General features: G+C 35.4%; 3 protein-coding genes across 3 annotated transcripts; 1 reads left to right on the top strand and 2 right to left on the bottom strand.

The window, feature by feature from the left end:
* Positions 1-709: 709 nt before the first annotated feature.
* On the bottom strand, positions 710-5,337 carry LOC144838762 (S-crystallin SL11-like). Its single transcript, XM_078694235.1, has 5 exons — positions 5,119-5,337; positions 3,042-3,137; positions 2,463-2,578; positions 1,495-1,602; positions 710-1,156 (listed from the first exon to the last, which is right to left on the bottom strand). The coding sequence occupies exons 1-5, from the start codon at positions 5,249-5,251 to the stop codon at positions 992-994; spliced, it is 618 nt and encodes a 205-aa protein (XP_078550361.1). The 5' UTR covers positions 5,252-5,337; the 3' UTR covers positions 710-991.
* Positions 5,338-6,687: 1,350 nt separating this feature from the next.
* Positions 6,688-8,267, top strand: LOC144838760 (uncharacterized). Its single transcript, XM_078694232.1, has 3 exons — positions 6,688-6,765; positions 7,174-7,251; positions 7,371-8,267. The coding sequence occupies exons 1-3, from the start codon at positions 6,703-6,705 to the stop codon at positions 8,238-8,240; spliced, it is 1,011 nt and encodes a 336-aa protein (XP_078550358.1). The 5' UTR covers positions 6,688-6,702; the 3' UTR covers positions 8,241-8,267.
* Positions 8,119-12,737, bottom strand: LOC144838763 (S-crystallin SL11-like). The gene is made up of 5 exons (XM_078694236.1): positions 12,519-12,737; positions 10,245-10,337; positions 9,914-10,029; positions 9,454-9,561; positions 8,119-9,160 (listed from the first exon to the last, which is right to left on the bottom strand). The coding sequence occupies exons 1-5, from the start codon at positions 12,652-12,654 to the stop codon at positions 8,996-8,998; spliced, it is 618 nt and encodes a 205-aa protein (XP_078550362.1). The 5' UTR covers positions 12,655-12,737; the 3' UTR covers positions 8,119-8,995.
* Positions 12,738-15,310: the final 2,573 nt, after the last annotated feature.

Below are 15,310 nucleotides of genomic sequence, written 5' to 3'. Positions count from 1 at the left end.
TCTCACCCCGCACCCTGAAGCTTCCTATCGTCACCTTTCGGTTATACTACCATGGAGCTGTATATTATAACAATATTATAGCCCCTTATCTTCTGCAGCGTGCATGGCGCTCTCATTTTTTCATCGACCATAACCAGATCAGGCACTTCACAAAATACCATTATTTAATTGCCTAAATATTTATTCAATAACATATGAGAGGCGTTAAATGACTTCGATCGGGCCCGGATAAATATAATACTAATTAATCATTAATTATAAGCATAATATAATTGTTTTTTACATTTTTATTTATTTTAATGAAAATGACGAAATGAATTTATTATACTGGGTTATGATCCGTGACTGCTGTATAAGTACATCGGGGTAACCCGTATTAGGTTTTTTAAAGTGTACAGGAGCTAGAAATGTGTACACTGGACCTACGGTTTAGGCCTATAGTCCTTATCCGAGAAGACTCGTTCTACCATCAGAACCATGGGGCGAGTGAGCCTCTACGAGCTACGGAATTACGTCTTAACCGCACGGCCACTCACTTCTCAGGCCTAGAACGGTAAAAGTTGGATCTACAGATTGCACAAACTGTTTCCACGCGTACGCAATAATAAGGCGAATTATAATATAGTGGAAAATGTATGTGAGGCAAAGAATTTAAATGTTGGTCTAAAAATACATACAAAGTTAGAAAAAAAACATCTGTACAACGGAATAAGAAAGAAGCAGATTTATTTTACGACCAAACTATCAATCAATATACTGTACCGATCAATAAATACTGTCAAATATCAATGAAAACTGTAAAAAACTATAGTGATCGATAACAGTAAAACGCTATTTGTAAAATATCGACTATAGTTTATTGTAAAATTGATCAATCGGTACTATAAAATATCCAACATTCATTTTCTGACTAAGTTTAGTTACGAAATACAATATTATTGTTACATATATAATATGGCGATATTATAATAATAAATTATCTTCAAGGTGTTTAAAATTGAGTTTTAGGCCTGGTTTCAACCCACTTTGCAATCTTCTTATCGGCGCCTACGCGTGCCAGCAGTGCCTTCAGTAGCGGAAGGTTGTCAAGGGCCTTGTCATCCATAGCAGCTATTTCTGAAAATGCGTTGAAAAATGCGATGTCCGCTAACGTAATCTGTAAATAATAACAAATACATTATTACCACTACTAATCAATAACACGTTTGTCTGCTGTGTTGATGCTTCACTGGTCTTCTCTTGAGAATTCTACAACTACGGTACCCCACCCACAACCTCAACTCCCCACTAAATCACCGAACTAGTAATTTTCATTATTTTGATCCACCAATTAGCCTACATCTAATCCAATCTAATCAATATTGTTAGGCCTACTATTAAATCATATTTGTCTATTTTACATGAAATTCGTTCGTTAATTATAGACATACGATTTTATTGGATAATTAATTACATTAAAACATCATCTTAATTAAATAAACAAACACAACTTACACTTTTTCCAACCAAGTAGCCTTTGCCGCCGTTGTTTTGTTTTAAATTCTCTTCTAGAGCGGCTCCATAACTTGCAATTTTAGCCGAAGCCTTTGTTTTTGCTTCAGCCTATAAAAACACAATGTAATATCCATGTTTAACTTCTTACATATTTCAGTACTTTTTAAAATAAAATTTAAAAAGTGCTATATTTTACTATATACTGGTTTAAACATCTTGAAAGGAGACTGCACGCCACTGGCAAATAATTGAACGATTTTGAAAGAAATCAAACCCATATTTTTTTTTCTTTCATTTCTGTCTGGTAATTTTATAACCAGCGTCGCATCAGCAATAATAGATGGTTTTAACTTTGATAATCTTTGTCGCCCATATATATTTTAAACCCCGTTGGAAACAAGTTATTTTAACAATTTTACGGGTTATCCATGTTTTGCTGTTTGTAAATTATTTTTCGTTTTATGCCAAATAAAGGAATGAAGAATGCCTTTGCCTCACAGTGAGCTGGTTCCAAAGAGAACCCAGTTGGCCTACCCCCGGTCGTCTCCCTTAAATGTTGAAACTTTCAATTCATATTTTTAGTTCAGCACTTAAGACCTAATTATAATACGTAGGGCCAATTCCCCTATTTCAAAATCCCTTATCCTATCCGTCATCGGCCCTACTTTCTCTTAGCATGCAGTTGTTTGTTTGAATTGTTAAAGTCTTGTCTCCTAATCCGTAGACCAGGGTTCGAACCCCATCGATGTGGTTATATATTATGTGATTAAATATAATATTGAGAGGTTATTTAGAGGGTAAAGTTTAGGTGTTGGGCAGTGGCATACGTGTGTTGTGGATGGCCTGTTACAGTCGCTTGACATGAAACAGTACAGCAGTTTCATGTTGTTAAACGTAATACCGTACGGGAATCGGATCTGGCGCTTGTAGTGATATTAATACATTTATTGTTGTCGACAAATGCCTACCTTAGGGCCCTCTTCTTTTGTAAAGATAAACTTGTACACCAAATCCATAATTTCACTCAGGGCATTGGTCACGGTGTCAACCTGCGCATTTTCCTTATTGCCTTTCCCATATAGATCTAAAATGAATAAACAAGTATACTGATAATACAAAAGAGATGGTATATTGGAAATTAAGAGGAGAACGTTCTTTAAAGATGTATTGCCCTCCCAAAACATGAACAATGAAGATTCATTAAATCATACTTTGAATAGGCCAATGTGTAGTTTAAACAAAGTTCATCACTTCCGTAGAAAAAAACCCCGAAAAAATAATTTATAACTTATAAAATGACAAAATAAACGGTTAAATTGAACCAAACACCCATTGGCTGGCAGCTAATTTGACAATTTTTGTACTTTAAATTACAGTTTTTTCAGGTAGGCCTAAATCATTTTTTCCCGACCCATTTTTTGGGTCAAAGTGAATACCATGTCACATTAAAAATGGCTAAAAAACAATATATTTTGTACTCGTTATCATTCTTATTTTTTTAAGCTGATATTGTATATAAAAATGCAACAATATAACACATTTCTTACTAAATTCACGGGCTAAGTAATTTGCGATAGCAGCTGACATTGATATGGATGTTCCATCGGCGAGTTTCAAGTTTGGCAGTACTCCGAATGGCATACCTGATGGTAAAATAAAGAAACGTGTTGCGTCAATTCACAAAATGTTTACTACTGATTGTTGCAAAAATATTGATAATAAATATAATATAGAATGTAAATAAAAAAGCATCATTCAATAAGGAAAGAACAATAATTAATGTTACGTCAAAAGTCGAGCGAAGTTTTTTGTAAGAAATATAAAATGTTTAGGCCTATAAAGAAGTGATCAGATCATATTTTCGGATTTACCAAGATCTTGTTGATATTAATGATGAAGATGTATAAACGAACAAAATGCTGTAATATAAAGTAAAACGGAACCTGTTCTAAATTCTAAACATAAATTAATGTAAATTCTGGTAATAGAAAATATTTTGTTCTCACCTTAATAAAATACAGTGTTAAATAAAATATTTTATCCTTAACTCGAGTCAATTATGTATGCATTTATTTATCTATTTTCTAAAAGTCTACTACTCTCACTTGTCCTGACGAAGGATTAGGCATAGTAGTGTTTTCAGAAAGCCTTTCTCTTTCTTGACTTTTATTTAGCTTTTTGTTTTGTATTATATCTGCACTGAAAAATTTTCTTTCAAGAACACCCCCTTCCACTATCTTTTCAATCCTCCATAAAAAAATTAACATAAGTGTCTTTACTCTTGCCTTACAAATTATGTAAGCATGAATGAAATTGGAAGGAATTTTTATAATTTGTTTTCATTCAGCCAGGGGCGGTGGATTCATATTTCTTACACCCGAGGGTATAAATTGTGCAAGTCACTGTAGCTCCATTCAACCATGCAAAAGATATTGTAGTAAAATAATATTGTAAATTGACACGGTAACACTTTATGTTTATCCAGGTCAGCTTATTGTGTTTATCCAAGGTCAGCTTATTGTAAATATTGCGGCACGATGCAATGATGCAAACAATAATTGAATCGATTTGCCGGCTTCACTGTTCATCAAACATGATAAAGGAAAATGATTCACCGATAAGTATAAGCCTATCACCGTGTTAACGCTAACAAGTCGGGGAAGGAAATATAGGTGGTGGGGGAGAGGATTGCTCTTATCGGATGGAGATATTGACGTCTAGGTTTAAAAGAAAAAAAATCTACAGCTTCTATCCAATTCTATTTTAATATCTATGATTAATCAAAATTGTAGACATACATACTACTAATGTCTAAAATATTACATATTCGGTAAAAAAGCACAAAGGGACTTGTCACATGAATGAATATCATTCATCATCAAGCTACAATGCAAGTTTATATGGTAACGGGACGATTCGGCCCTGAGACGATTCGGCCCGGGACGATTCGGCCCTGGGACGATTCGGCCCGGGACTATTCGGCCCGGGACGATTCGGCCCGGGACGATTCGGCACACTTAAATTTATCGGCTTTGATATGCATTTATAAGCATAAAATAAGCTTTTTTCCCCAAACTTTATTTTCAGAGAGACTATGGGGTAGTACTACTAGGGATAAAGATGCAATAAAGCAAACATTTTGAAAACATTGTCGAAAATGATCATTTTTTAGTCACGCGAACGATGTAAACAAGTTACGCCCTCTGTTGGCCGCTTGGCGAATGCACGAAATAAACAAAGTTTTCGAAGTAATAAATTGAATATAAAATTACGTTTTTTTAGTAATTTATTATATATATTATATCAAGATTGTCAATATAATATATATACGGATTGTTAACACCTTTAAAAACTGGATAAATACCAAAAAAAAATGAATATGAATTTGGTTTAAAGTGAGACGTTTCGGCCCACAAAGTGAGACGATTCGGCCCAAAAGTGGGCCGAATCGTCTCACCAAAAGTGGGCCGAATAGTCCCGGGCCGAATCGTCTCAGGGCCGAATCGTCCCTGAACCGTTTATATAGGCCTAGGCCGGTTTACAAAAGAGCAACATTGTACGCTACTCCCGCATCTTTCAAAGATTCAATGCCTGGATTACCGATTATCCCAGATTAATACTTACTGGCTTTATGTTGGCCCCATGCACTCATTTCAAACCGTTTGTCTTCATATTTAACGCCTGCAACTACAAATAGTAGCCTAGCATTCTCTGCTCGACCTCTTGCATCGAAGTAAGTGAGTGTAAACTTAGACATAGTGAGAATCGGGTTGTTATTTAACGAAGTGAACAGTACGACTGATTGAAACTGAATAGACCGATGAATTGGCAAACACACTGATTTATACACTACGCTGCTCACAGTGACATGGCATATTTTTCGAAGAGGCCCGGATGTTGGCCTAATCGATTAGAATCTAATAAGAAACCAAAGAGCAAACCAGGGTTAATCATTAAATGTCTTGATAGGCTATACGCAGTTCAAAACCGAAATGACAAATATAGGTATCAGAGATGAGTCTAATTAGTGCTTCGATTGAAGTATGTATTTAAATGAATATTACTGTCAAATTATTGAAACAGTGCTCATATTCGGAAGATACTATCATCATCATAATCGCGTCGAGCATAGCTCATCGGCGAAAGTACCGTTAAGTGGCGGATTTAAGAATCTTAAAATAAGGGGTGGGGAAACACACGGGCATACCAACTGTTAAGTTTAGCGCCGAACTTAACCTAACGTCTAGACAATGATTTAATGCCCGTTAGTCCACTAATGATAGTAATTAATTGTAATCTGGTTGTGGGCAGGGTTTACCTTATGCGACAGATATCCCGGATGCATCAATTCATCCCAGATGCCTGAAATTGACATTATCCACACATGGGGGTATAAATAACTCCATAATCCACATTTAATATGTAGAAAACCCTGAAAATATGAAAGTATGGATCTTCAGATTGTATAAACTGCTTTCACGCGTACGCAATGCGTATAATAATGAGTAATTTTACCTAAAAATGTATGTTAAGCGATCTAGCAGTCTATAGGCCTACGATACTGAACAATATTAAAAATGCCAAGTCATCTAAGCAAAACAATCTAAGGTAACCCGATATGATTAATATTTGAAGACTACTTCTTGTGTTGTATCGCATGTTCCAGCACAAAAGAGATTGTTTGCTAAACGTTATACCATGATTCATTAATTTTCCCTATGAGTGCTATGGACTTAATAATGTAACGACATCCTTACAATTCCCTAGAAAGTGCGACGAGTAGTCCTACTGTATCCGATCCAGGGAAGACTATGTTTATCATTCTAGCTCTGCTGACAAAATAGCAGACAAGAAGGCCTTAGTTACATTTCATAACAAAAAATGAACAGATGAAAATAACATTGGGGTTGTCCTTCATTCCTCTCCCATGCTCCTTATCCAGCCCGGTCTTCATGGGACCGCGGACCGCCCCACCATTCTTTTGGAAGATCAACATCATCTCTGTTGCTTTGCTTCAGTTTTCACAAAAAATATATCGCAAAATACGCCCTCTAATTAATCAAACAAGTCGCGCGCGTTGCGCGATTTGTTATAAATCCTATGGTAACGTGTGTAGGTGGCCACGGATACGAATGACAACAAACCGCATTACTTTTTACTGAACTCAGCTTGCTGAACACGTAAACTATTTTAAAGCTTACATTTATCATGGATATCCAAACAAGAATCAGAGAATTCATTGAAAAACGATCCAAAAATAAAGCGACAAAGGTAAGCATAACGAAATTGTTGATATGAAAATGAATAAATCTAAGAAATATTGAAGTAATCGGTCTTATCAGCATACACCCCTGAACAACACCAACGTGTTTTTATAATAATATCGGTTATTTATTGCCATAAATTTGCAACCAAAATGTATAGTACCAGGCCCATTTATTCATTCATCCATCCATCCGTTCATCCATCCGTCACATTATCCATCCATCCATCTAGGTTGTGTATCATTATTATAGACATATTATTTATCGGAACATTCCCTCTCCTTACTCCGCGTGAGTACAAGCCCTTGCCTATTATATGTTGCACTTCCTAAGTAAGTTAACCTAATCAGCTCATGGATGGGTATGGTAATAACAAAATATGATGATATAAACCATTGTTTTATTCATTGTTTAGGAGGGTCGCCCATCTTCACCTTGGTGGAGACGATTTTCCCGGTTTAGAAAGTTTTTCAAACGGCAAAGGAAAACCAAGGTGAGACGAACGATATACTGTATATACAAAAGCATAACTATCGTTTATTCATGATTAAAAGAGATATTAATAATTGTAAAATTGATTATTAAAATTGCTATACTTTTGAATTTGTGTAGGTTTCTCCTATTGCAGCCGATTCTGAGACTGGCAACAACACCACTTTACCAACGTCTCAATCTCGAGCAAGTATTCTCAGAAAAATAATTCGAAGGCTAGAACTCTTTCGTTCAAAGTCTGAATCCCGTGCAAATGAGAGTAGCCTGCAGGACCAAATGCAACCATCAGTATCATCTGGTGACAGTGTTGCAGCAGACATAGACTCTGCTGGTGATAAGCCATCATCTCCACATCGAAACCTTGCCTGGACAGTGTCATTCACCGATGACGTGGCTGAGAAAAATCCAGCCAATGAAATGAAATCGACAGAAGAGAAAGAAAAGATTGACCCAAGGGTGTTCTGGAGACTTGTAAATGCCGACTCTTCTCGGCTTAACAGCGACGAATGGGCGAGCGTTGACGGCGACAACGCATTTGATGAAAGCAGCAATGAAAGTGATAAGAATATGTCTGCATTATCCCGCAACCTGCAAGCACTGCAAGACTTTGGTGAAGAAATGGCATATATGATAAACCGTGCTACAGAAACATGGTCAAAAATCTGTAGGGGACCTTTTCCACATCTACAGGATCTAAGCAAAGACGAGGTGACTGAAATGATGTCTCGTGACTGCATTGACAACACCAATCAGTTAATACCAATCTTCGATGACATCATGAAGGATATATATGACGTCATGAATGTCATTGACGATCATTTTGGCTTGCAAATAGATTTCAAGGATAGACTTCAACTTGAAAGAAGTTTAAGAGATAAACGTCCTGGTATGATGAATCTAGCAAAGTCATACATGAAGCCAAGAGCCTTTCCTACAGTAAACTTCAGAGGTGAATTGGACACAGTTGAAGAATTGCAACTTGAGGACTAACTTATGTCGCTTAACGCTTTCACACAGTTTTACGCACAACAACTATTCAAACGAACTCAAATTGACCATTATTTTATTAACTCTATCTGATTGGTTACGATCTTAAGGAATTCGACTACATAGGATGCACTTCCGATATTACGTAATAAATGAGCACTGTTTGGAATCGAGAAATCTACAGAGAATCGGAGTACCAGTAATTACCTCAGGAACATGCATTGTGCAATAAATTCTTGCAATGAAAAAACTATGTTAATATTGTTTCGTTTCATTTAATGTTTTTTAGTATTTAGGTAGTGGATTATTGAACTCTTTTATTATAATGGAAAAATATGTGTACGTATGGAAGATTGAGAGATACTGTACATAGAATAGGCCTTAAGCTGCTTTCACATCGAGAAGAAAAAATATCGCGAGCCTTTAAGCGTGCTTTCACATCGAGCACGAATTCAGTTACCCGTTGTCATTCATGATCAATGCTAATTAAACAAAAGAAAGAAAATCGTACGATTTTAGCAAACAAAATGGCTTCTTGATCCATCGCTCCGAATCAGGTGGTACGGATTCAAATCGTACGAATTCGGTGTGAACGATCCTATGCTTTACCACTTTATCTACGATATTTTTTCGCAGGGCACCGGACCCAATCCGAGCGCGATGTGAAAGCACCTTTACTAATCGTACATCACGTTAAAACGCACGGCAATCGTAGAGTTGTTAGGCATACGTCATGCTGCGTTGTGTGTGTCATGCATTTAGTATTGGGTCTTTGGTCTTTTTTTAATCCACTCTGCAATCTTCTCATTGGCACTCACACGGCCCATCAACGCCTTCAGCTTCGGAGCATTATCAAGAGCGTCTGGCTTCAGAGTCAGTATTTCTGAATATGCGTTGAAAAATGCGATGTCAGCCAAGGTCAACTATAAATAATAAATTGATAATTGAATACAATAAAAAAGATTGAATAAGAGTATTAATATTACATTAAAATCGTTAGTTAGGCTTCTTATATGTTAGGCGTATTTACACTGAACCGGCCACTAGTTAATTATCATCTCTTCAGCTTATGAATTCCAAGCACTCATGCTAGAACCTAAATTCCAAAAGTGTAGGCCTAGGATAAAAAAAACAACCAGGAACCGAAGGTACCGATATTCCTCTGGATTACACTGAGGTAGGTTCTATTTCTTTGAAGACAATAACCTCAACTTACACTATTTCCAACTAAGTAACCATCGCCGTCATTGTTTTCTTTCAAACCTTTCTCCATGGCAACACCATAACTTTCGACTCTCGGTGTAAACTTTTTCAACGTTTCTGCCTATACATAAAATTTCAACATTTAAGCCGTATGATTTTCTATAAAAATGTACCCAAATAATGGTAGTGATATCCCCAAATATGGTAGTGATATGACATCATTGTGTCCATATATGGGCATTTTTTGTCACATAAAGAGTTTGATAGTGTAGATAGAACTTTAGACAAAATTAATGTTTTTAACAAATAATTAAATTTGGAATAAAGTGGAATAAATACTACATATACATAATGATACGTGAAATCAAGCTAAAATATAATATGTATGTGTGATACGGTTCACGAATAGTGAAAAAAGTCTTTAGGGCACACGTTTTTAAAGAGCCGGGCGTTTTAGTATGGTGGATATATACCTTAGCGTCTTCGTTTTCTCCTAGAACGTGAGTATAGTACAAACCGATAAGCTCATGTAAAGCATTGGTGATGACGTCAATCTGTGCACTTTCCCAGTTACTTTTACCATAATAACCTGAATTCAGCACAATAAAACATCGTGTCGTAAGTTTGTAATAAAATTATATTATCAAATTTATTTCATTTCTCATTCATTTATTTTCATTCAATTTTATTTGATCAAAATAAGTGTCAATTAAAATGCATTTAATAGCCTACACATCACAATACAAAGATTACAAAAACAATAGTTTAACCAATCGTTCCAAAAAATAAACAGGTTATTCTTACCAAATTCTCTGGCTAAGTAGTTTGATATAGCTAAAGTCATTGATAAGGTTTTTCCATCGACTGTTAAGTTTGGTACTACTCCGTATAACGCCTCTGAAACGAGCAAGAACGCATTATTGAAGGATGAAAATGGAGGTGGTGGTATAAAAATAGATTAAACAAATTGTCAAAGCAGAGAGTTAGGTCGAGAACGACGAGTTTCCGGGGCGTGGAACTGATCATGCCGCAGCCACAGATAAACTCTTTGATCTCCGAAGCTAAGTATCCTGTTTTTATATTTCTTTTTCAAAATAAATGATGGATTTTCGTAATTGTGACAAAACTTTAAAAAGTGTGATTTGCCCAGATATGGTAGTTATATGTCCAAATATGGTAGTGATATGACATCATCATGTCCATATATGGGCACCTCACATTTTTTGTCACATAAAGTTTGATAGTGTAGACAGGGCTTAATTCAGAATATTCAAATTAGGCCTCTATACAGTACTTGTACAGTATAATGACATTATTTTTAAAATAAGGGTAGGCTTAATTAAGTATCAGCATCCAAGGGCGAATTACAGTCGATCCGGTCCTTTGGAAATTACAATGCATACATAACAACAACATATAGGACATTGGGTTATATTCAGCACGCATTTAAATTCACATTTTTAGGTCGCCATTCTCTTTAGGCATACACTTTCTCAAGATAAAATTAAGTATTTTATATAAACTTTATTTAGACACGAGACTGATGCACAGTACAACTCGTTCAATCAACAGTGATTGTTTTTATACAAGTTCGTGATATTAAACAAGGCCATATACATGGCTGCAGTCGCGTGCTCAAGTTAGTGTTTACCGACCAAACGACCAACCTACCAACCGACCAACATGGTGAGATGTAGATAAATAATCAAACACCATATAAATACGAAAAAGAAGAGAAAGAAAAACAATTTGAAAAGAAAATTACAGTAGAATGCCTTCCATCTGACAATACAGAATTTAAGGGAGTGCTTCCTTCATGCATGACTTAACAATTTCTGATCATGACAGTTCTGATCAAACAGAATAAACACATTCATAATATGTAGTTTAAACAATGTGAACACGGGAATACCTACATGTTTAACTCTAAACGCACCCCATACTGTGACCTCCTTCCACTCATATACAATGTATATGTATGTTTATTTAAATGCATTTTAAATGAGTGGAAAATAAACGAAATGAAAACTTGCAGTGTAATATAAACAATGATATTGCACAAAATTGTAATAGCTCCATTAAGGTCCAAACCAGACATTTTCCCCCATGTTTTCTAGCTCAGTGAATCTGTCATACGCGGTGTATAGCGCTTGTTCGTGTCGCAGCCACATATATACCCTTTGATCTCTGGAGCTCACCATACTGTCTTTAGTTGCCTTGGTATAACGTTCTCATACACTGAAAGAGATTCGTTTATTGGGAAATATATCTTTGTCTCCCTATTATATTATGTACACCATCAAAACGGATATCATTACCGTACATCGCATACGGTACAACTCCGCGTTTTGTCAATACAGGTATATTATAATATTATAATTGTGTGTTATAATAATAACCCACATTACTAATTATAATTATACCAGTAACAACCACCCTTCAATGTTTATAGTCTGACACTTAATTTTTAAATCTTATTAAACTTGGCAGAGACGATTGAGCTGTTAATCAAACACACATTTATAAAGGTCCTCGGTTAGCGAATCAAATCATATCATTATAATATGATTTTCAATAGACTGTGCTATTTAGGCCTACGTGTGAAATTAAAAATTGCCGCGTCACGTTTGTAAACCATCCGATTGAAGTGGTAACATGACATTGCATTGCTGGGAATAATACGATCAACAAACATTCAAACGTACGACAAAGTCATAAAAACTCCAATACCACCCTCCCTCCCCTCCGCCTATGTGAAATTGGTTGTATGTTCATCATGGTATGTTGTGTAAAATCAGCCCTGGTGCGTCTTTTCGTACGATCGGTTGGTTGTGTACGAAAAAACCCCCGCTAAATAGGATCTACACAATGAGAACTTAAAGTTCTTTATGTAGGCCGCCTACCGTACAGGCCTGTGTATTTGGCAATAGTAAACTGAAAGTAGACTAGACTATTGTTAGGCCCAGCCATTGACGACTCAAAGCGTTGTCACATGCATGAGTTAACGCATTTCCGTGCATGACTGCTACTTAACATTAAACTGTGCCACTTGTAAAAATGGCGAATGTCATTGCTTACTGCTTTTGAAAGATATCGGCCATTCTTCTTCTGTAAATCGTATATCTTTGTATTCAACACCAGCAAGAGCAAAAAGGAACCTTGCATCTTCAACCCGACCCCTTGCATCAAAATACAGCAGTTCGTACGAAGGCATGATTAATATGTATACTAAAATGAACAATCTAAGCAAAGAAAAGAAACCCAAGCCACCGCACCAAACGAGCTATAATAGATAAAATACAATTTATCAGTGGACATTATTTGCATAAAGGGTCATATAGAGTCTGATTACAATCAAACAGTAGTCTAAAATGAAACATTAGATGCATTATGACTTCTTTTATTTCATTTCATTTCATTTCAGAACATTTATTTCTCTTCTCTTTTCTATAAACAGTGTTTGTAAAAAAAACAATTTTAAATAAGAGAGGCGAACCCCAGAAAGTGTAAACTTGTGGTGGGCTGCCAAAAAATAAAAAATATCAAAAAATCATAAAAAAAAACCAAAGTAAACAAAAAAAAACCGATTGAAAATATCAATGAAATTTGAATTAATATTATTTAGGATTCAGTGATTATATGTGGATAATAGATGCCTTTTTAGCTTAAAAGTGAAATGTTTTTTTGTTGGCGATTCAGTTATGTGTTTGGGTAAGTTGTTCCAATATTTTGGCCCTGAAAACTGAATGTTATGTTGGAAAGATAGTGTTTTGTGTAATGGAATATGTATTTTATTTGAGGTTCTTGTGTTATGACTATGATAGTTGAAATTGAATTTGAACAGGGGTTGAAATTGAGCGGGGATTAGGGAATTTAACCAAGAGTATACAAAAATACATTGTTGAAGGCAATTTATATCGTAAATTTTTAAAAGGGAAAGGGATGCAAACAACGGATCTGAGTGGGCTCTTGGAGGCGAGTTTGAAATGTTTCTAATACATTTTTTTTGTAGTAAAAGAAGTTTGTTTAGGTACGACGGATAAGTGTTCCCCCAGACAATATTGCAATAGTGGAGATAAGGAAGAATAAGGGAGCAATATATAGTACGAAGGATGTTTTGAGGAATAAATGCTGAAAGTCTAAAAATAATACCAGAACTTTTAGATATTTTGTTTTCGATTTCGTTAATATGGGCTTTCCAGGTCAATCTACTATCTAAATAGACCCCAAGAAATTTTGTTTTATTCACTAATGGTATTTGGTAAGTGCCAAACTGGAGTTGGTTTGGGCATCCTACTAGTGGTTTGGGCGAATTCCGAAAAATCATAAAATAAAATTGCACTTCTTAAAATTTACGGAGAGCTTGTTTGCAGAAAAGTAATCAAGGATGCTGGGTATGCTATCAATGGTAACTTTAAGGAGCGAGTCTAAATTTGTGTCAGTATATAGGAGGGTGGTATCGTCTGCATATAAAAGGAATGAAAGTAAATTTGAGGATCGGTAAATATCATTTATATATAGCAAGAACAGTAGAGGGCCTAACAGGGATCCTTGAGGGACTCCACATGTAATGGGTTGGAGATCGGATATGGATTGTTTAAATTTAGTGCATTGGTAACGGTTGGTCAGATAACTTTTATAAAGATTATACGCAGGGCCACGGATTCCATAATTAAATAATTTTGTCATTAGGATATCATGGTCTATTGTGTCAAATGCTTTGGAAAGATCGATAAAAAGGCCAATTGCTAATTTGTTTTTTTCAAATGCTTGTACAATCTCGTTTGTTAATTTAAGAAGTGCAATAGATGTGTTATGATCCTTACGGAAGCCAAATTGATTTTTGTATAATATGTTATTCTGCTGAAGAAATGTATATGTTCTGTCATAAATAAGACGTTCAAGAATTTTGGAGAAGATTGGCAGTACTGAAATGGGGCGGTAATTTCCAGGGTCGTGTTTATCACCGGATTTGAAGATCGGGGTAACTTTTGCTAACTTGAGACTATCGGGAAAGAAACCGTTTGATAAACATAAGTTAAAAATATAGCATAGGGGATCTGATATTTGATGAATAACTTGTTTGATAATAGATGGACTTATATCATCAATGCCAGGGGATTTGTCATTTTTGAAATTTTTAACTAAGTCGATTATCTCATCGCTGATAACAGGACTGAGAAATATAGAATTAAGGATAGGAGGGGGAAGATAAGTTTTATAGTTTACATTAGAAGTATTAATGTTTGATGCGAGATTAGGCCCAATATTTACGAAATAATTATTAAAGTGGTTGGAAATGGTAGTAGGGTCATCTGTAAGATTACCCCCGCAGTCAATTACAGATTCACCGTGATCACTCACTACACGTTTTTTAATTAAGGTGTTTATAATTTTCCAAGTACCTTTAATGTCATCTCTTTTTTGGTAAAATTGATCTTCATAATAATCCTTTTTAGCTTTTTTTATTACAGAATTTAGTTTATTTCGAAATTTTTTGTATTCAATTATATTTCTATTAGTTGGGAATTTTAGAGATTTAGAGTACAGTTTATGTTTATGTTTGACGGAAGTAATGAGTCCATTGGTCATCCAAGTCTTAAGTTTTTTATGTTTATTAACCCGATCTTCAAATGGAAAATGCTTATTAAATAACTGTTTAAATTTTGTTTCAAAGGAGGAAAATGCAGGGGTAGGATCGTCAGTTAAATAAATATCGGTCCAAGACACTCTCTCAAGTTCTTCTCTAAAGTTATTTATGGTGGTGTTATTGATCTTACGAAATGATTTTGGGGAATTTAGGCATTTGTCGTGTGAATTGGTAGAAAGTGATGTAATATTAAAAATTGGTAGGTGGTCACTAATATCGC

This window comes from Antedon bifida, chromosome 3 (assembly GCF_963402885.1).
Source record: "Antedon bifida chromosome 3, ecAntBifi1.1, whole genome shotgun sequence".
Lineage (NCBI taxonomy): Eukaryota > Metazoa > Echinodermata > Crinoidea > Comatulida > Antedonidae > Antedon > Antedon bifida.
This window is presented reverse-complemented; position numbering and strand designations above follow the sequence as displayed.

What these genes read in the sequence shown, in the direction of transcription:
- LOC144838762 (XM_078694235.1), bottom strand. Translation starts at nt 5,251, where the DNA reads ATGTCTAAGTTTACACTCACTTACTTCGATGCAAGAGGTCGAGCAGAG. An exon ending in ATGGGGCCAACATAAAGCCA is followed by an intron (nt 3,138 to 5,118) that starts GTAAGTATTAAT and finishes TTTTACCATCAG; the next exon opens with GTATGCCATTCGGAGTACTG. An exon ending in GCTACTTGGTTGGAAAAAGT is followed by an intron (nt 1,157 to 1,494) that starts GTAAGTTGTGTT and finishes TATTATTTACAG; the next exon opens with ATTACGTTAGCGGACATCGC.
- LOC144838760 (XM_078694232.1), top strand. Translation starts at nt 6,703, where the DNA reads ATGGATATCCAAACAAGAATCAGAGAATTCATTGAAAAACGATCCAAA. An exon ending in CCAAAAATAAAGCGACAAAG is followed by an intron (nt 6,766 to 7,173) that starts GTAAGCATAACG and finishes TTCATTGTTTAG; the next exon opens with GAGGGTCGCCCATCTTCACC. An exon ending in AACGGCAAAGGAAAACCAAG is followed by an intron (nt 7,252 to 7,370) that starts GTGAGACGAACG and finishes GAATTTGTGTAG; the next exon opens with GTTTCTCCTATTGCAGCCGA.
- LOC144838763 (XM_078694236.1), bottom strand. Translation starts at nt 12,654, where the DNA reads ATGCCTTCGTACGAACTGCTGTATTTTGATGCAAGGGGTCGGGTTGAA. An exon ending in CTACTTAGCCAGAGAATTTG is followed by an intron (nt 10,030 to 10,244) that starts GTAAGAATAACC and finishes TGCTGAATTCAG; the next exon opens with GTTATTATGGTAAAAGTAAC. An exon ending in GTTACTTAGTTGGAAATAGT is followed by an intron (nt 9,161 to 9,453) that starts GTAAGTTGAGGT and finishes TATTATTTATAG; the next exon opens with TTGACCTTGGCTGACATCGC.